This window comes from Ictidomys tridecemlineatus, chromosome 2, assembly GCF_052094955.1.
Source record: "Ictidomys tridecemlineatus isolate mIctTri1 chromosome 2, mIctTri1.hap1, whole genome shotgun sequence".
Lineage (NCBI taxonomy): Eukaryota > Metazoa > Chordata > Mammalia > Rodentia > Sciuridae > Ictidomys > Ictidomys tridecemlineatus.
This window is the reverse complement of record NC_135478.1, coordinates 29467403-29489663: the sequence shown is the minus strand read 5'-3', so window position 1 is coordinate 29489663 and position 22261 is coordinate 29467403. Positions and strand designations below refer to the sequence as shown.

Genomic DNA, 22261 nt, shown 5'->3' with positions numbered 1-22261 from the left:
TTAGTCAGATTATGGGGTGATAAAACACAGTTCAGGGGCTGGGATTGTGGCTCAGTGGTAGAGCACTCGCCTGTCACCTGCAAGGCCCTGGGTTCGATCCTCAGCACCACATAAAAATAAGATATTGTGTTCAACTACAACTAAAAAATAAATATTTGAAAAAAAAAGTTCAAAGTCCCAGCCAATTCTCAATCCTTCCTTGGCTTTTACTTTTAGCTTCTTTTCTCAAGTTTTCCCTTTGTCTGTGTAGTTTCTTGGTCAGCGAAGATAGGTAGAAAGCTTAGCTCAGGGTTTTGTTTTTGTTTTTATTTGGCTTTCTCATTTTCAGGATCATTTTATTGATTTCTGACTAGTCTGTTCTTAACTATTCTCACAACTTTAGACAAGCTAAGTTTCAGATTTCCCCCCATTTGATCCTGTTTTTTCATTTTTACCTCCCCCAATACTGCATCAAGTCTTCCTCCCTGGACAAGAAAGCATTTTATTTTTTTCTACAATGTCAATCTAATTAAACTACCATTTTTACCAGGCATGCTTTTGGAGCAGGCTCAGGTGAAAAGATCACAGTTCTCTATTTCTCACATTTGTTTGATTTCAAGTACCTGAAATGATTGTTCTCTCCTCTCTCTCATTCTTCCTTCAGTGGGGAATCTCCATCTGTATAACTACAAATGTCTCTTATGTCAGTTTTTCTTTGATAAAGTCTCCTTTTTCACTAGCATTAGAAGAAAAGATTTTCTTTATTAATTTAATAAATTATAATAGAGAACTCAGATAATAAACTTATTCATTGATTTAGGAAAATACTGGCAGAAACCAATTAACTTCTCAATCTACTTGTAACATCCTTTTTTTTTCTTTCACTGTTACTCAATTCTGATTTCTCATCATTTTGTTCAATATTTCTTCCAAAATGATGAGGATAAGTTCTAATGTTTGGAATGTCTTTTGAGTGCTGTACACAGGACATTATGCTTTTGATGGTTTTTGGTTTTTATTTAATTCTCAAAATTTTATAAAGAGGGCTAGAGATATAGCTCAGTTGGTAGAGTGCTTGCCTTATATGCACCAGGCTCTGGGTTCTAATCCCCAGCACTACCAAAAAAAAAGAGAGAAAGACAATTTTATAAAAGATACTTTACTGGTTAAGCCATAGGGGTTCAGAAAGACTAAGAAACTAGATTCAAAATCTATACCCTAAAGTCTTTCCAGTTCCTTTTGAATAGTTTTGCTGATCTGCTTTCACATTTGGGGCTATTTCCTCTTTTGTTATTCCTGTCTCCCCATGTATATTCCTTCGGGACTTGCCTCTTTGAAATCTTGACTATTTGCTCAGGTAGATTTTGTTACTCTCATTCCTGTTTTTATAGAACTTAGTTTACGCTACCCACCTCTGTTAGCATTTGGTGTATACTGTCTTTCATCAATTCCAAAACATATGCTTTCTGAAATATGGCATACCAATTACTTTTCTACTTACTCCACACCCTACTTCTTCCATTTCTGTACCCGCTACTGGATCCACTGTGGGTAATTTGAATTCTTTCATCTTTCCTGCCTCATAACTTACAAATATCACTGTCTCAATAAAGCTTTTTGTAGATTTTGTAGTTCCAGCCAGAACTGCTTTCATGCCTTTTACATTCAGAAACTGTAAGGACCACTATGTGCCCTTATTCACTGCATAGTCTCTATGGTGCCTTTGAATGGGGAGCTCACCTTCATGTATTATCTCCACAGTTGGAGCAGGACTTAATAATTTATTTGTCCAACATAATCTACCAAAGTTGATTTTTTTTTTGGTGTGTGTGTGTATGTGTACATTAGTGAGTACTGAAGAATGTTTGATTTACTTTCCTCATTCTCCCTGAGCCCAATTGGCTTTAGAGAGACTGAGCAAATTCAGGAATAGGAACTTTTTAGTGGTTGTAAAACACATCTTGATTTTCTTGTGATAAATTATAGTAGCCTAAATTCAATCAGGAGAGAGAAACAGGCACAGTATGGTTTTTAAAAGGGAAATTTATATATAAAAAAGTATAACTGATAAAGAGTAAGACAGAGAAACTATGGTAACCTCTGGCTGAGGGGAAGTACCCAAGGAAGGACAAACATGAAAGGTATAAATAACCCTTTGGACAGGCTGGAACTAATGTGGAGCTATTGAACAGGCAATAGACCACCCTCTAAGTCAGGCAGGTAAGGAATGGGGAATTGGAATATGCATGGGAGCTCTGGTTATCACCAGGTCGTGAATGCTATAGAAAGAATCACCAGATCATGGTTGCCCAGTCACAGAAAGAGTGTTCTCTTGAGTTGATGCTGGCATCAGCTCCATTAGATAGTTCATACCCATACTGCCAACCCCTAGCATACACTGAAGTGATAGGTGTACCCCTTCTCCTACAGTGTTTCTTCCACACTCTGCTGAGAAAGTTTAACGTCATAGTCACCTTAAAGGAGTATTTACTTAAAGGAATCTCATTCTTTATCTTGACAGAATGCAATCAAGAGCTGAGAGGCAATAACTGATACACAAATATAAAGGAAAAAATGGACACTTGCAACTTTCCCTGATAGCAGTTTTCTTCTCTACCTCCAATTTGCTAGGATAAGCCTATCTTTTCTACTCTCAATTTCTAGGTTGAACTTTGGTTGGTTGGTTTGTTGGCTCTGTTGACACCATTTTGTCCTGTTACTTTTTGTGCCCTTTCCTTGGGATTCCTTTTTGCTTTTTTGCCTACCTCATCTTCTCAGAGTACTAGTATTTCCACTTAGGATTAGACCTGTCTGCATTTCATTAGCACCTGCCATACTTGCCTAAAAATTGTATTTTGGCCTATCTGTCCCTCTGGGCTCTATCTGTACAATTTTTGGTATTACCACTTTTCCCTTCTGCATTTTATACTTTCTTCCCTAATTACATTAAGTGATATAAATTAGTACTGCTCTTCCTTCCTTCTTCTTGCCCTCCTTCCCTTCCATTATATTCTTTTTTGTATTACTTTTCTCCAAAGTTTGGATGTCATCTCTATTTTAATGTAGAGACTCATTTTAAAAGTAAAGAATTTCTGGAAATTATTGCATTAAGAAGACTTAAATTTGAATTTGCCTCTCAGGACAAAAAGATAAACTCTTAATATAGAATTACTCATTGTAGAACTCATTCAATTGATTTTTATTTTTTTTTAATGTTTTTGGATACTCATTTTAAAGAAGACTCTTCGAGAGTCTTCTTTAAGATCTATCACTGGAGTGATAGATCTTGTGTTTCTAAAACTTAAATTCAGTTTTCTGAAGGTGCTAATGCTTAGCTTTTTCAGATGAACAGTTAAACTCATGTTTGAAAATTTCTTCTTTTATTATTTTATAAGACAGATTAATCAACTTTTGGACTTTTTAATCACAAATTGCCTTTGTATTTGAAAATTTTACTTACATATCATAGCACTTTAGTGTGTTATAATTTTTTTTATATTATTGACTATGGTATTAGAAAATTTCTAAGTGTAGTAATGAAAAGTTTTAAAAAATGCTAAGAATTATATGTAATTATATATACATGATTGCATATTTAAATAAAGACACATAGGTTAAACTGTTAGGTCTAAGCAAATCAACCATATAAAAAATTAGAGATATACTTAACAAACTTATTCCTTAAAGCCCCAATTTATTGACAATCATTTTAAGGTTTAAGGTGGAAAAATGTAATTTGTTACTTTTAAGATAATTATTTTTACTGAAAACCATATGACAAAAGGAAAATAGTCTGTTATTTTAAAATGTCTGCTGCCCAGTGGTAAAAATGCATGTATTAGGTAGATCTGGATATTCCAGTAACCTCAGTACTTTTTTTTTTTTTTAATAATCTTTTGTAGCACAAGTTTACTAAACATTTAACTTTTTTTTTAAATGGGAGGAATTTTATAAACATTTATTTATTTATTTTTAGGTAAAATCTGTAAAAACTGGGTCAGTTTTTTGGACGATGTGCTGCTGTTTATCGTATTTCTATATGGTAAGATTTCATATTTGAAACTATATGAGCTCTAATTTAGAATTTAGAGTAATTCCTCCTCATTTTTTTCTAACCCTGGTCTAATTTTTTACTTCCTTTCTCCTGAAGTCTTTAAGGATTTTGATTTTGTCTAATATGTTACCTAACATTGCTACCAATCCTCTTCCCTTGTCCCCAGGACCTTTATAGACTTAATGATCAATGACATTTAGACTTAAAGTTTAAAAATTTTTAAATTGTTTCTAGCTTTTGTTTTCAGGTTAGATTACAAACTGAAAAAGAACAGGGAAATTTTCCTGTTAAATATTAAGTTTAGAACTGTGTTTAGAAGAAATAACTTTTGTTTAACACTCAGATAGTTTTAAAATTATTTTTCCAGTATTTGAATTCACTGAGTAACTGCTTAATGGTAAAATAATCTGAATTTTAACAGTTGTGTATGTACTCAACTGAGTAAGTTGACCTAGAGCAGAAAAATAAGAAAAAATGCTACCCCTAGTAAAGATTAACTAAAAAGGTGGAAGGAATGAAAGGAAAGGTTATAAAAAGGATGTTCTTTTGGCCTATTCTGCTCTCTTTTCATTCCTTAAAGTAAATGGAAAAAAATCTTTTTTAAGATGAATTTCTATGAGATTGAGAATAAATTATTACTAATAAGCATAATATCAAGTATTTTTCAAATATCAAATTTACTCAAAATTGTTTTTGGTTCTTCATTTGTAAAGAGTCAAAGTAGATAAGGTAGTGTATTGATATGCATCATTTTCAAAATTCTAGAAATTTTCTAAATAACGATCACATATCCTTAGTTTGCCTGTAAACTACCTACACAGTTTTTAAGTTTCTTTAAAATTGGGGTTCAGTACTACCAATTCATTCTTTTGCTTCTCTTTTTCAACCTGCAGCCTATATAGTAGTTTTGTGCTGAAAGTTAATAATGTTAGCTAATTTTTAAAAATCACTGTATAGAATAAGGATGAACTCTTAAGTTATTTGTGGCCCTGTGAAAGTATTTGAAACCTGAGGTACATCTTGTGCATTTGTCCTCAGTAATAACAAACCCATGTGCTTTGAAATTTATACTTAAACTTTGGAAATAACCAAAAGTCTTTCAGTTGCAACTGATGTTTATTTAGGGTAATTTTGTATTTTGGTGAAAAATAGTATGTGACTAAAGCAGTTATTTATATGTATCAGGCAAACTGATGGCAGTTCCTTAACAGGGGTTTCTGAATATTTGAGACAAGGGCAGAATTATTTTATTGTATATGTTAATATATATCCCCTTTTGGTGACTTTTGGTATCAATTATTCTTAGAGCAGCACATCCAAGAATGTTGATCTTAGCAAGAGCTTATTGCCTGTTATTGAATTACTGAAAAATTAATATATTGTGGAGAGTAAACATTTTATTTTTAGAATATTTATTAATTTAGACTAGAATATCCTTAGTTATCCTGCTTTATAATTCATTTATAGCGGGGAAAATCATACCCAATTAGCACTTTTAAGAATATTAGAGCATGTTCAGATCATCTGCATATCTCTTTCAGTTAAGATGTGAATGCTTACATTTATTGTTCTACTCTCAGTGAACTTTTTTGCAGTAAATTTATCATCAAAAATAGTTGAAGTAACAGCTGTTTTTTATTCTAAAAATGTATGGTCTGTATTTTAGAACTCCTTGTCTTCATGACAGTCTGTTTATTACCAATTCACAAATTAAAATATTCTCAACTTTCCTATTAAATCTCATTTAATTTGAACATTTCTTCAGTGAATTGAGATAAACATTGGATTTATGGAATCATGTTACTTTAATTTTCAATAAAAATAAGGGTATATGGGTTATTTAAAAGTAATATCACATTTAAGCATCTTTCAAATTGCTGAAAGTCCTAATGTTTTATGTTTGCTCATTATGTTTAGATTGTCTTGATGAATGAAATGTGCCTACTATTAAAAGTAAAAAATTATCATATCATTTCTTTTCTTATAGGTCTCTGCTTGGGGTGGTTATGTGTTTATCATCAACCTTATTCCACTGCATGTATTTGTGCTGTTACTGATGCAGAGATACAGCAAAAGAGTCTACATAGGTAAGTGATTTTAACTTTGAAATGTATCAGTGTTATTTTCACTGAGTAGACATTTCTGGTTTGGGTCAGTATTATTGATGAAAAGGTGAAAATTGTTTGCTTTTTATGTTGATATGAGGGCCAAGCGTTTTGCATAAATGCTTTTATCTACAGCTTTAATTTGATGAGGGTTGGCTTATTTCATTTTGTGGAAATTAATCATATTTACTAGCCTTTCCCCCCACCCCTTTCTTAATTTTGGAGAAGGACATTTTTATTGTGAAAATTAACCACACTTTTTATAAACAGCATATTCAAATTCATCTTACTCTAAGAAATTGACATCCTCAAAATAGTTTTATAAACTTTCAAAAGCCTTTCTTGTATAATATACAAAAAGACTGAGTCTCTCTGTCTCTGGATAATCTATATTTTCACCACAGGTTTTAAAATAAATTTTTTGATAAAGATGTTTAGTAAAAAGTGAAATCTTAACCTTAGAGATTATTTTCTGTAATAAAGATGGAGCTTTTAAGGGCTGAATAAATCTGAAACCGTCTTAGTGTTATAACAATGCTGAAAAATAGACATATAAAACTTGGTTAAGTAGGTTCACTTTTTAAAACATAGCAGCTTGGCAGTTCCTCAAAAAATTAACTTAATGTTTATAGCAACATTGATTATTTTTAATAACCTAAAAGTAAAGATAACTCAAATGTCTAGTAACTAATGAATGGATAAATAAAAGGTCATGTATGTATACAGTGGATTAGTATGCAACCATGAGGAATGAATAAATACTGATACATGCTATAATGTATGTAACTTGGTAGTAGTCATCATGCTGAGTAAAAATGCCAGACACAAAAGGCCACATAGTATAGGATTGTGTTTGTATGAAATGTCCAAAATATGCAGATCAATAGAGAAAGTAGATTTTTGGTTGCCAGGTACGCGGGGTGAGGGACAATGGCCTTGATTTTTTGAGAGAGAAATATTCTGAAATTATTTAGTGGCAATGATTGTGTAGCCCTTTGAATATACTAAAAACTTAAATGGTAGATGTTTAGAAGGTGAATTTTACAGTAAATGAATTATATCTCAATAAAATTAAAATTTATAGTATGCTAGTGACATTTACATCTGATTGCAGAATAAAAATCATTGCCAAAATAGATATTAAATACCACAAAGTGTTCTAAATTTTAATATATATATTTAATTTATTTAATCTTCATAATGTCTCTTTGAGGATAGGTACTATTACCATCTTCACTGTACAGATGAAGTATACAAAAGGAGACATAATAATTTGCTCTAGATCTTGGAGCTGAGGCCCAAACATAGACATTTTGGCTTCAAAGATATTACTATCCACTATAACTATTATATTCAGAGATGCTACAATTCACTATAACTGTGTGCCTCTTATAGAAAGAAATAACCTTACAGTTGTGGTACATCAACCTATATTTCTTTACTCTGAAAACACTGTAAACAGTACTTTTAGTCCAGAAAGAAAAATAATGGATTGAACTATATTCCTCAGATTTTGGGGAGGGCGAAATATAAAGAACAAAAAAAATTAAAGTTAAATGGTTATAGAGGAGGTATTAAGACAGTTTTAAAAACCTGGGGCCCAGAAAATTTAATTGTCACAGGAATAAAATAGGGAGGCAATTGAGAGAGGTTTTTCTGAAGTGCCCAAAAGTCGGGAAGCTTAAGGAAATGTTAGAAGTAGTCAGATAAATATAGAGGTCAAATGGAAATATTTTCCACATTAGAGTTTAAAATGGTTGAATTCCCTTTGAATATTAGCAGCAAGATCAAGAACTGGACGACAGTTCTGTGTGAGGATTAGAATTGAGGAAAAGGGACTTTGTATGTGGTTACTGGAAATTCTCTAGTCACTTGAGAAAACCATGCAATTACTACTACCACTTCAGTTGGCTCTGAGAATATTTCTTCTCTTTCTTTAGAAGAAAGAGAAGAAATATTCTCAGTTTTGGGATGTACATGTATATAAAATTAGTTTTGTGAATGTCTTATGGACCCTACTTGTTTCTTTTATCTCTTACTCTACCCGTATAATTATTTAGCAGTATTCTTGGTGATTTCTACTCTGCTTTCATAGGGTTTTCTTTTGAATGAATAGAAAGTGATGGTATTTTCCTTGTATTCTAAATACCAAATTAAATGAGTTTTAAATTAGTTATATAAAATTGTTATTAAAAATTTTCCATTTTTCTATATTATTCTGCATTAAGCTTAGTATTTTTGATGATATAGGAAAATAGTAATAAAAAGCAGTCATCAAGTATTACTAGTGACACTTTGCTTCTGTTTTATAAATTATCTATAATGAATATGTATTAAATTCATAATATATGATACTTAATATTTAGTTTGTAGAAATAAGAATTTTACCTCATGGTACAGAAAGACTGCATTGATTAATTTAAACAGTTAATGATTTTGAAATATTTATGGCGTCATCTAATTTATGGTATTGTCTAAATTTTCTGTAGCAAGTTTACTTGAGTAAGAGATTAGCAGAATTATCTTTTTGACATTTAAAATGCATTTTTATGGTGATGTTTGCTGGAAACTGTTATTAAAACAGTAAAGTTTAGACATACCACAAACTTAGTTCTGTGCAAATTGTGGGATTATATATTTTGGGAATTAAGAAAAGTTTATCCTATTGAATAAATTAAGAGTAAGCAAAATTGCTAAGATTCACATTTTTATTTAGCAGCTGTAAACAACATATAATGCTAGGTCAGTTTAGGGGAAAAAACTATTTAAAAGATTACATACAAAAATCCTAGGATATAAGAGGTAAAGGCTCTATATTTTGTATAATTTTACTGTACTATTTATTTAAGAAATTAAAGTGAGTCCATTAGGCATTTGTTGTTTAATAGTGAAATTTTACTAGCCATTATGATAAAAAATGAATAAACAATGATCATACTCTAAGGAGCTTATTATAATGTAATCAGCTTTATAGCCTGTGATCAAAATGGAAATTGGGAGAAGTTTTTAAACTCAGTTTGAATTTTGAGGGAAATTTTGTTAGACTTTCCAGCTAATCATGTCCTTCTAAAAGTTTTGTAGATAAATCTTAATCTTGAGAAGAGAAAATAGTGAAGGAACATTTACAAAGGATTTTTGATGATATGACCATAAAATATGAGATCAGTATCATACAGAATAAGCATACATACTTCAAGGTCAAGTTACCAGGATTTAATTTCTGGCCACCTACTGCTAACTTTAGACAGATTACTTAAGTCTTTATGTATAGTGTTCTCATGGGTCAGATAGAGATAAGAATAGGTCCTGCCTCACAGAACATTAAGGATAAATGAGGTGCTTATAATAGCACTAATATTAAAAAGGTGCTATTTGTTTATGTCTGTTAACATAAAAATTTTGAATGAATAGCCAAAAGAGTTACAAAGGGAGAGGTAAATTTGAAATCTTAGGAGATAAAACCCTAATATGAGTCTAAAAATTGTCATTCTTTCCAGGCACAGTTGCACACACCTGTCACCCAGCAATTTAGGAGACTGAGACGAGAGGATTGCAAGTTAATAAATAGATAGGACTGAGGAGGTGGCTCAGTGGTAGAGCATCTTTTTTTAAGTGAAAATAAATTCACTGTTAACTGTTTATATATGTATGTGCTGGGGATTGAACCCTGTATCTCACTCAGCCTGTTAAGCAATAGCTCTTCCTGAGCTTAGCAACTAACAGAGTAGTAGTCTTATCTTTGTTTATAATTTTAAATATAAGGTAATTGAAAAAGTCAAATATTACTACAAGGCTTATAGCAAAATCTGCAGCTCCCTTCCTTACTTTTTTGGTGGACTGGCTCACTTCCTTAAATAGTACCTAACGTTCTTTGGACTCTTATTTCTTGATTTTCTTTTTTAAGCTGTCACCTGTTGATCTCATGTTACCCTTAACTTTTAAGATTTAGCTACTCCATTAGTTATTTCTATCTATCTCTCTCTTTCACACATACCTGTAATACTCTTTCCTACCTCTCTGCTCTGAATGTATTTATATTATAGCTTTTAAAGATATGATGTTTGCAGTTTTTAGGAAAAATAAATCTGATCTGTTTTAAAAGTTAAAAATATTACAGAATCTTCTTTTTAAAAATACATAGAACTTTATTGACATGGTCTGTTTCAGGGTCTTGAAGTCTCTATTTTGAGAGGAGGGGTAGGAGTATTGTGAAATAACAAAGACTAGCACCAGCGTACTGAGATAGGAGTGTAGTTTAATTTATGAAATAGAAGAGAAGTAGCATGTTAGTCTCACATATAACCTGTACTGCTTACCAGAGTAATTTAACCTAAGAGATTAGAGCTACCTGCCTTGTATAATCAATAAATGAGGATCAAAAAAATCAGTTAAACATGGAAAATAGTAGTGGTTTATTCCCAAATGAGAGTTGTAAATCAGCAAAGAATTCACAAAACAACAAAAAAGAAGTCATGTTTCCTTATTACAGAGATATGTTTTTTAAATTGCTGTTAACATTTTATGGGATGGAAATGTTAACTATCAAAGTAATGTCTTTGCCTTTTGTGTATAATTGAAGTTAATCGAACATCTTTTGGACTGAGTCACTTCCTTAAGTATTATCTAATGTTCTTTGGACTTTTAATTAAGTAAAGCTATTAATTATCTTTTTTGTGTAATTAAAAATAACATAGGATGTAGTAAACAGTCTGTAGAATCAAGAAAGGTAATTATAAAATATCCATTTGTCAAAATAATTTGCCAGATGGCACATCGTGCTATAAGTGTTCAGTGATTCTTATAATTTGGATTTTGTCTTATCTTTATGGTCTTGAGTTTGTAAAAATTGTTTTGAAACTCATTTTCAATTATTTTACCTTATTTAATATAGCTAAATTTTACTGCCACAAAATTCATGAAATAATAATTCCAGTATTTATAATGGAAGTCAATATGTAATTAAACAGTTTTAATGATTTTGAGCTAAGATATTGAAAGCAATAAAAGACTGTATGAGTTGAGAAAAATTTTTATTAGTTGTAGATGGACACAATACCTTCATTTTATTTTATTTATTTTTATGTGGTGCTGAGGATAGAACTCAGTGCTTTACACGTGCTAGACAAGCACTCTACCACTGAGCTACAACCCCAGCCCAGCTGTATGATTTTTATATTTATGGTAGGTGAAGTTTTACCAAGACAAAAGATCATTCCTGTATCCTACCCTTGTTATTTGCCAGTATATGGAATATTTCTGTATAATCTTAAAATGATTTTCCCTAGAATGCTCAATTTATCAATGATGTACTTTCTTGAGTTTTGTTTTGCCTTTCTAAATTGTACATTTAAAGTATGTCAACCAGGAATAGAAAAAGAAAGGGACTATTCAAGATTTTTGTCCTAGATCTTCATTTAAATTTAGAAGTTTTTGCAGTATTGGTTATATTTATATAAAGTGAGTTTCCCAGATGAGTATTATAATAGGCATTCATTGATGCTATTGGGGGAATGAGTAGAGGGTTTTCCTTATCCTGGCTTATAATAGATAGTGTTTTATTAGCAGGTATTTTAAAGGTTAGTTTTTGGAAAAAATTCACCTTGAGTGCACAAAGAGAACATGCTGTTGCTTCTGTAATCTATACCGTTAAATATAACTCATTGTTAATTTACAAAGGATTAGTCTTCCAATATCTTCTTAAATTAAGACTCAGGATATTTAGAGCAAGGGAAGTCTTACCTAAAATCTAGTAATAGTCACTGGCTTGATCAAAAATGCTTTTTCAACAATGGCTCTTCAATGTTCTGTAAGCTAAACAGATATAATAAATCAGCCTGTTCTTTTTGAGAATTGTGTCTATTTTATAGACCAGAAGAATTAATTTATGTATAGAAGTTCATAGACTTATAATTAATAAATGTCTTTAGGTGCCTACTTGCAGTAGTAGTTGAGATTAAGAAAAGATAGTGTTAAGAAGGCCCTAAATGTTTTTTAGTGATAACTTGATTTGTGATTTCATGTAGTTAAATCTTTTTAGTCTGTATTTGTTTTTTCTCTTTTTGTTTGTGAATTAGATTTACTGATTATAACAGGATCTTTATAATCTCAACATAGCTCTCCAGGTTACTCAGGAGCCTTTATCCACTACTTTTAAGTTATGAGTTCCTCTTAGTCTTCACTCACTTATATTTATAGATTTCAGTATACTTTGATTATTATCTCATTAGCCATTCCAGAATTAAATGAATTGCTTCCATATAATTTTAAATCCAGATATATTTATTCTAAATTATCTTTTTTTTTTTTCTGTTACATTATCCTTGATTTCAGTTCAGGTATTTGTACAAGATTTACTTACTGTTGTTATAATTGTCTCTGCTTAAGTATTTTGATTAAGCTATTTCTTGCTACTTTTACAAATCAGAGCTTATAAAATTCAAGTTTCAGTGACTTATTTTCTCCATAGTTTACCATGAACAGTGTCCTTGGAAAAGAAAAATAGTTCTTTTCATTGTGTATACCTGTTAAGTTAATCATGTATCTTCTCTCTGCTGGTCGAGAATCAGTTTTTTGTGGTTTGTTTTAATCTTACATTCATGTAAATGAATGGTAAATTTTTTTCCATTTTCCACCTTGCATATTTATCAGGTCTTTATTAATCAGAAATTTCAATATTCTTACCAATCTTTAATTGTATTTGTTAGTAATAAAGCATAATTGATTGGATTTTAAGGTATTTCCCAACCTTTTCTTTGGGTTTATTCTATTTTGGTTAATACCTAAGTTGTATAGCAAAGGAATATTTTGTTACACATCTCCACTAAAGATTAGCCAGAAGATAAAAGCAAATCAGAAATAATAATGTAGTATAATGATGTTGTGTTAAAGTTAATAAGAATATAATATTCACAAAACTTTTCTTACTTTACATAAAGAAAGTATAACAATAACTTTAAAAATATAGAGTTCTATCAACACAAGTTGTAATGCCTGGTCAGAGAGGAGGTACTTAAAACAGCAGGACTTAAAATTTCAGTGGGACTTGAATCAGACTTTCCATTTCTTTTTACTGTATCGAGTAACTCATTTTAGTCTCTTTTAAGTCAAGGCCAATGGTGTTTTTCCTCTCTGTGTCTTATCTTCCTATACCATACCCTTGGATTTAAAGTACTTTTAAGAATGAAAACATGTGTAGGCTCTGTTTAAAAGAATACTGTTTGTTCCAGATCAACAAGATTTTCTTAGGTTAAAAATAAACAATATTTTTGTGAATGTGTACATGTTACCTGTATGTACATATCTTGGTTATTTTTTCCTGGAACTTTTCTGACATTTGAATTAAGATCTGTAATAGTAAATGTCAGTAACTGTGCTTCCACAGGATGGCAGTATGGCAACATTTTCATGATGTGTAATAAATGATTTACAACATTACTGATATTGTGCATTTTCTTAGACCTCACCACTTTGATGGAATGCTTTAATATTCTGCTTTAAAGGGTAAGAAAAATAGTTAACATTGATAAGTAGAAAGTTGTAATAGTTGTGGATAGTAGTTTAGTTCCTAGATCCTTCATAGGAAGGAGAATTGGTAGAGAATGATTGCTATGGCTATTCCTTACTGAGGTCTTCTGAAAACATTGGAGAATCAATACAGAAACTGTCTACTCTTCCATGCTCATGTCAAGAAGAAATCTCTCCCTTGTTGAAGTTTTTAATAAAGCCCTACTATCATTACTGTCAGAAGTAACTTGCTTCATTGTGTTATGGTTGTTTGTATACATCTCGCTCAGATTTTGCCAAGTCTGGAGGAAGCATATGCTTTTATATTTTGCAGTGGAAGTTGTTTATTTTTAAGAAAAATTACCACTTCTTTCTACTCTAGCAAATTTCATTTCTCATTTTTTAGATTTTAAAATGTAGATTTGTAAGTGTGATTAAAAAAGATGTTTTATTTTATTTTACACATTTGAGAAGAAAATCAGTATTAAGGAAGATAAATGTGTGATGTTTGATATTATATATTCTTGGCAAGCAATCTTGAACTTTATTTAATGGAAATGCTTACCCCAGTGTATTGAAGAGTACTGTGAAATAGGATATGCATTCCCATGTGTAAACATCTCAAAATTAACAATTCAAAAATAATAAAAAATTGGAATGACTTTTTGGTTCCAGTTCTCCTCAAAGAGAATGCTTATATTTGGGTTATATTATGGGTACCCTATCAGATTTATTTCATTGGTACATATAGATAGGTGTGGATGATGATAATTGGGAAAAAGTTTCAAAGGTAAAATATTGATTATCTATTTCTATTCAGTTTTATTTGACATTAACCTATGTTTAAATACCTCTTGACTTATTTTGTTTCCTGAGATTCTTTTTTTTCCCCTTGAACTCATCTTTATCATTCTTATTAAACTTTGCATTTGTTTCTATATAAGGTATTTTCTTTTTTGCTAATGAGAATAAATGTCTGTAAAGTTGTATGAAAGTGTTGATTTGAGAGTATTATCAGGCTTAGTCTTCTCTTTTTTTATGCCTGGAAATGAACTTGAATAAATACCCAAGAGGAAATTTCATCTATTTTTGCCAAATAGTTGCTGAAATTTTTACTTTATCAGGCAAAGAATATTCTCATTTGAAGAGAAGCGTATGAATGTGACTACAAATGTGTGTATGTGTTCACACCACACCTTCTGGAGAATATAATTTAGAAGGAGATAAATGAAGTAGTCTTTCACTTTTTACTTAATTTATACACATACACCAGTAATCTATAGAGACAAATCAGACTTGTGGTTACCATAGGCTGGGAAGAAAGGGAAATGGGGAACAACTGCTTGGTGAGTGTGGGGTTTGCTTTTGGAGTGATGGAAAATGTTTTGAGGCTAAAAAGATTATATAACATTGTGACTATACTAAATTTCCTTGAATTGTTGGCTGTAAAATGTAAGAAGAGAGGGGGTTACTTTTTGATTCAGTTTGCTCCATTTATTCAGTCCAAATTCTGTATCGGTGTTAATAGCATTCCATGTTCATGTAAACAAGAGAGAAATCCAGTCTAAGAGGTGATGGTAATGTTTGGTTATAAGTGGATCCACCTCTAATCAAAGTGCATAAATGATGAGTTTTTCTTAGATCTTGTCTTGTTATGCCTTTGTGTGTTCAGTATTTGCAAGGATTTGATTTCTCAGCTCCGGTTTCTAAAAGGTCTATTGATCATAGAATCTTAGATTTTGTTGGAAGGGATCTTATCTTGTTGGTCTATTAAGAAAATTTAAGTATTTGTTATTTATATAGTTGGTCATAATCACAGTGATGTCCTTATTCCCATTTTTTCTGATTGTGCATCTGTGATTCTCCCATGTCGGGGATAACAGTATGTGACTGATTGGTAGAAGAGATTTTGATATTAGGAGACCCATCAACCACGTTTGTTGACAATTTAAATCATGTGACATAGAAACTTTTTATATTTTTATTAGTGCCTTATAATTACACATAATAGTGGGGTTAATTGTGACCTTGACTTTCACATCAGTTTTTTACCAGTACTGTGCTGTTTTTGTTACTAGCTCTGTAGTATAATCTGAGGTAAGATATTGTGATGTCTCTAGGCTTATTCTTACTGTTCACCATTGTTCTGGCTATTGTGAGTCTTTTATTCATCCAAATGAATATGACTTTTTTTCTAGTTCTAAGAAGAATGTCCTTGGAATTTGTTAAGAATTACACTGAATCTGTAGATTGCTTTTGGCAATGTGGACATTTGAACAATATTGACAATGCCTAAGTACATAGGAGATTTTTTCGTCTTCTAAAGTCGTCTTCAGTTTCTCTCTTCATTGTTCTATGATTTTCATTGTATAGGTCTTTCATCTCCTTGCTTAGATTTATTCCCATGTTTGTTTTGTTTTGTTGAGGCTTTTATGAATGGAATTGTTTTCATTTTCATGATGTTTATTATTGGTATATAGAAAAGGTATTGATTTTTGTATGTTGATCTTCTGTCCTACTCCTTTGCTGAATTGTTTGTTTTTTTAGTGTATGTGTGTGTAGTACTAGGGATTGAACCTAGAGATTCTCTACCACTTAGCTATACTCCCAGCCCTTTTTATTTTTTATTTTGGGTAGGGTCTTGCCAGCTTTCTGAGGCTAGCCTTGAACTTGGATCCTCCAGCCCGGGTTTCCTGAGTAGCCGAGATTATAGGCATGCTCCCCCTCACCCCCTTGCCTGGCCTGAATTCAGTTTATCAGCTCTAGAAGTTTTCTGGTGGAATTTTTGGGTCTTCTAAGTATAGGATCATATTACTTATAAACAGCAACAATTCAACTTCTATTTATTCCATCTCTTGCCTAATTGATCTGGATAAAAGTTGAAGAACTATGTTGAATAGCAATGGTTAGAAGTGAACATCCTTGTCTTGTTCCTGGTGTTAGAGAAAATGCTCTCAATCTTTCTCCATGCAGTATGATATTTTGCATTTCCGTTAGAACATCTAATAAAAGGTAATTCCATTTCAACATTAATGTGTCTGGAAAGCATTCTGTTGTATGGGTTACTTCTGCTGTCTTCTGATAGCTAGTCCTCCATTAGCTTCAAAGTCACCAGGAATGTTATTTTCATACTTTGGTTCTTCCTATTGAATTTATGAGTTTCTTATCCTCTTCGTAAGGCTGTATTTGTTTCTCATGATTCGGTGTGGGAGACAACATAATATTTGAACTAATATCCCATAATTTACCTTCTGTAAATAGATTTTCTTTAAAAACAATTTTTCTTATCTAAGGTGAGAAGTATATGCTGTACATAATATATAGCCTACAGAAATGCATGCTACAGCACTGTGCTACTCTAAAGTGTGCTTCCCACTCTTTTTGATAATGGTTTATTTGCCAAAAACTGAACATTGACTATATTTATAAAATGTGAATAAATTTTATAAATGGTTTTTATATTAACTTATCATGGGCTTTATCTTAATTTCTAACTATTGTGAGTACAAAGTATGTAAACTTATGAATACAAAGCAAGTCCTTTACACAGATTGTAATTCTCTCACCAGCTTTCCTGTGCACTGGCATTAGCATAAGATGAGAATACTGCAGCATATTCTGGGCAGAGTGCAAATAGTTTTCTTTTATTAGATTCTAAAGTCAGTAACTGGTCTGCTTTAGGGCTTGACTTCCATGTTCTTTAATCACAGAAAACTTAGTGAACATACAGTTTTTTTACTCTTAAAGTACAATATGAAGAATATTACAAGACTGTAGAAAAGGTGTGAAATTTTTAGCACTTTTGAGACAATAGCAGGTATTCATATATGCTGAGGGAGGTGATAGTAGATTGTGAATATTTGGGATTAATGCCAATAGGAATGGAATTTACTTATTTTATGTGTAAATTTAATAATATGACCCCGTAGCTTTGTGGATCATATTATTGGTTACTAATTTAGAGTAAAATGAACTTGATTCTGTATGTGGGAAAAGAAAGTAAAAACAGACACTTTAGGATTCTGTTCTTAGGTCCAGTTGAAACTTTGCTACAAAAAGTAAAATTTTATGTATTTATATTTAGAGTACTTACTGATAGTAGTAAATTATCCTTGTTTCCTATTTTGTCTTTATAGCATATAGCACTTTCTACATTGTGGGTTTAATATTATCCATGCAGATACCTTTTGTGGGATTCCAGCCTATCAGAACAAGTGAACACATGGCAGCTGCAGGTATGAGAAAGACTATTTTCCTTCTAGAGGATATGTAAATGTGTGATTGGTCAGTCAATCTTCCAAAGGAATAATATTTTTAAAAAAAATTTAAGTTTTCAATAATAACCAAAATAAACTGAGTTCCACTTATGGGAAATCTATAAATAAAACTATCAGTGATTCTCAGTGCAGCATCCATGACTCACAATAAGTCCATGTGTAGTTAATTTATGTAATATTTTATGAATATCAGCTCAAGTTGACTATCCCTTTGCTTGGCACCAGATGTATTTTAGATTACAGAGTTTTTCAGATTTAGAATATTTGCATAGACTTTACCAGTTGAGCATCACGAATCCAAAAATTTAATGTGTTCTAGAACCATAACTTTTTGAGCACCATATTTGTGCTTAAAAAGTTTTAGATTTTGGATTTTGGATTTTCAGATTATTGATGCCCAATTGGTATACAGTATATAACTTTCTGTGAGACATTCCAAAGTACTTACCATCAGATTCTCAGTGGGTCTTAAAACCTTCTATCATCCACCCTCCTCAAGGTAAGAACCACTATCTTACTGTTACTTAGCACTTCAAAATTTAGAACATACTGACTTTATCAGTTTGCTAATTACTAATTTCAGACACAGAACTATATAGTATAATATAAAGCAATGTCAGTATACACAACCACCTATTTTTATGTATGTTATTACATTTCCTAAATCTAATCTTTGATATACTCTTATGTAATTATTCTGTAATGTACTTGAAAAAAAAACTTATTTTACAAGAATCACTAAATGGGATGGAATGGACTCAAACTAAACAGTTTCTTCTCAGCAAAAGAAACAATCTATGAGGTGAATAAAGAGCCAACACCTTGGAAGCAAATCTTTACCCCCACACAGCAGATAGAGCACTAAACTCTAGGGTATATAAAGAACTCAAAATGCTAAGCAACAAAAAAAACCCCAAATAACCCAATCAATAAATGATCCAAGGACCTGAGCAGACACTTCTCAGAAGAGGGTATACAATCAATCAACAAATATATGAAAAAATGTTCATCATGATTAGCAATTAGAGAAATGCAAATCAAAACCACTCTAAGATTTCATCTCACTCCAGTCAGAATGGCAGCTAATGTGAAGACAAACAACAGTAAATGTTGGTGAGGATGTGGGGAAAAAGGTACACTCATACACCGATAGTGGGACTGCAAATTAGTGCAGCCAGTATGGAAAGCAGTATGCATGTTTCTTGGAAAATTGGGAATGGAACCACCATTTGACCCAGCTATCCCTCTCCTTGGTCTATACCCAGAGGACTTAAAAACAGCATACTATAGGGACACAGCCACATCAATGTTTATAGCAGCACAATTCACAATAGCTAAACTGTGGAAGCAACCTAGATACCCTTCAGTAGATGAATGGATAAAAAAAAATGTGGCATATATACACAATGGAATATTACTCAGCGATAAGAGAGGGAAAAAATCATGGCATTTGCAGGTAAATGGATGGAATTAGAGAAGATAATGTTAAGTGAAGTTAGCCAATTCCAAAAAAACCAAATGCTGAATGTTTTCTTTGATATAAGGAGGCTGATTTATAGTGGGATAGGGAGAAGGGGAGTATGAGAGAAATAGATGAACTCTAGATAGGGCAGAGGGGTTGAAGGAGAAGGGAGGGGGCATGGGGTTATAAATGATGGTGTAAGGATTATTATTATCCAAAGTACATATATGAAGACACGAATTGGTGTGAATATACTTTGTATACAACCAGAGACATGAAAAATTGTGCTCTATATGTGCAATAAGAATTGTAATGCTTTCTGCCGGCATATATTTAAAAAGATTAAATTTATTTTAAAATTAATATTCCCAGTGGGCTAAGGGTCTTAGGACTCTGAAATTTTAATAGAAGTTTTGTATGACTGGAGTCTTCAGAAATAAAAATCCAGAGAAAATTGTTTTTATGCTTAGGTTTGATGAAGAGAGGACAATCATATGATTGGACAAAGGGGAGTTATGATGTAATGATAATAAACTGAGAATTTAAAAAGTTCTATTTGTCCGTGTTCTTGGCATCTCGTTAATATCCTCAGGGTACAGGGAGGAAATTCTTTTATGTCCTGCATCAGGGTAGAATAGAGGGTGATCAGACAGACCTTCGTATTTCTTTGTTTTCTCAAATGCCAAGATGCTGAGTTTTGAGGTAGCTTGTTCTCAACCCCAACACCAGAATAGAGTCTTCTTTAAGTGTGTAATTAAGGTCACACTTTTATCATTCAGTTATAAACAGTAACTAAAACAGGATTCTCCTGATCCAAGTCGTTAGGGTTATTTTTAATGATGTTTTTATTATTCCTCCACTCCACTCAGAAAATGTCATTTAAAATATAGAGGTAGGAAAGAAGTTAAATGGACTTCAGTCATTCAAATGGGATTTATTTTGTCTGGTATGTTGGGGGGGGCAGTCTGATCATTTGGGGGGGAAATCTATAATAGGATTTTTTGGATATATTACTTGGTCAATTATCATTTGACAGTGAAAATTTTAGCTAGATGAAGTAACTAGTTTTTGATGTGAATGTTTTAGGGTATTGTAAGAAGCCCTTTCAAGTGAAAATTTTTAAATGGCCTATGAAAATTGCATTGTCAATTATTTATATGACCCTGTTTTCTTTAATTAGGTGTCTTTGCATTGCTGCAAGCTTATGCTTTCTTGCAGTATCTGAGAGACCGATTAACGAAACAGGAGTTCCAGACCCTTTTCTTTTTGGGTGTATCGCTGGCTGCAGGTGCTGTGTTTCTTAGTGTCATCTATTTGACTTACACAGGTAGGTGCCATCACCTGTAAAATGTGAATCTTGTCTCTAGATTATTCAAAAGGATAATTTTTACACAGATTTTTTTTTCATATATTCCATTTATCCTAGTAGGTAAAATACTGTGGTTGTATTCTGTACAAGCAATATTAAAATAATAATCAAAGGTTCTAAAATCTGAATAACATTATTTCAAATTGTGAAGTTTATCTTAATTTTGTTGCTTCAGTCCCTGATAAATCCACAAACATTCTTTTCTTTCTGGATAAATAGGCCCAAAACAAACAAGTCAAGAGCTTCTAGTGATAACCTACTACATTGTCTGTGTGCACTTTCTCTTCTGCCTAACACTCTCCCCACCACAACTGGGGATTGAATTCAGGAGCCTTTTACCATTGTGCTTCCTCCCACCCTTTATAGTTTTTGAGATAGGTTCTAAGTATGCTTTGAGGCTGGCCTAACTTGCATCCTCCTGCCTTAGTCTTCTAAATTGCTGAGATTACAAGCATTCACCACTGTGCCTGCCTCTCTCCCCTACTCTTTCACAGTCAAACATCAGTTTCATTCTGCTTCTGTATTCTAAATTTCTAACCCTGACTTTACCCATCCTTAGAAACAAGTCAAATTCTTTCTAAAGTTATTCTGTAAAATTAATTTACCAGCCTGCCTTATAAAATCATTAAGTATAGACAAGAGTAAAAGGCATAAGTCTTTAAAATCATTTTTATAATGTGATAAGATTTGGCAAACTCGATTAGATCATTTATACACCACACCCATTTAAAAATTTATCCAGTGTTGTTTATTATCTGAGCCTTCTTTATTAATCATCTAGAAGCTTCAGAGTGAATTGGAAAACTTTCTATAATTTTATCTAAGTGTTATTAGAGTGCTAAGTTTCTTAATTGTTATTTAACTTATTTTTCTCTGGAAACAGGTTCTCTGTGGATCATTGTTTTTGATTAGTTACTACCTTATTTTATGTGATTGCCAGCCATGTGAACTATGTTGGCACCTATAGAAGAAAAACTGAAATTTTTTACATTATTTTAAATCAATCCATAATTAACAACCATAAAACCATTAAAAATAAGCACGATAAATAAACCAGGGGCAGAGGTGCATATCTTTAGCAGTTTAGTGAGACCCTGTCCCAAAATAAATTTTAAAAGGGCCAGTCATGTAGCTCAGTGGTAGAGTACCCCTTGCTTAAATCCTCAGAAATCCCTCCTCTACATGCAAACCAAAAAAATGTTTTTTTACACAATAATAAAAAGGCAGATAATTTCCTCTACGTTTTTCCTTCAAAGGTTACATTGCACCGTGGAGTGGCAGGTTTTATTCATTATGGGACACTGGGTAAGTACAGATATGTTATTTAGCCTCTAATTAAAACACCCATTTCTTTCTGTTCTTAATATTGTTAGTATTTCTGTCTCTATTTGAGTCAGGTACCTAGGATATGCTAAAAATTCTACTAAATGTTGATTCTCTTGAATATTATCTTTGTTAATAGTAGCTTTTTAAGTATACCTTTAATATGCAATATAAGTCATGTATTTCTGT

General features: G+C 31.9%; 1 protein-coding gene across 1 annotated transcript in view; it reads left to right on the top strand.

Annotated features, from left to right (window-relative positions):
• Stt3b (STT3 oligosaccharyltransferase complex catalytic subunit B) overlaps positions 1-22261 on the top strand; it is a 94848-nt gene that overhangs the window by 56857 nt on the left and 15730 nt on the right. Inside the window, exons 4-8 of the mRNA XM_005317313.5 lie at positions 3956-4021; positions 6021-6120; positions 17778-17876; positions 20561-20707; positions 22006-22054. Of these exons, the coding sequence (XP_005317370.1) occupies positions 3956-4021; positions 6021-6120; positions 17778-17876; positions 20561-20707; positions 22006-22054 (461 nt within the window). The remainder of the gene's footprint in view (positions 1-3955; positions 4022-6020; positions 6121-17777; positions 17877-20560; positions 20708-22005; positions 22055-22261) is intronic.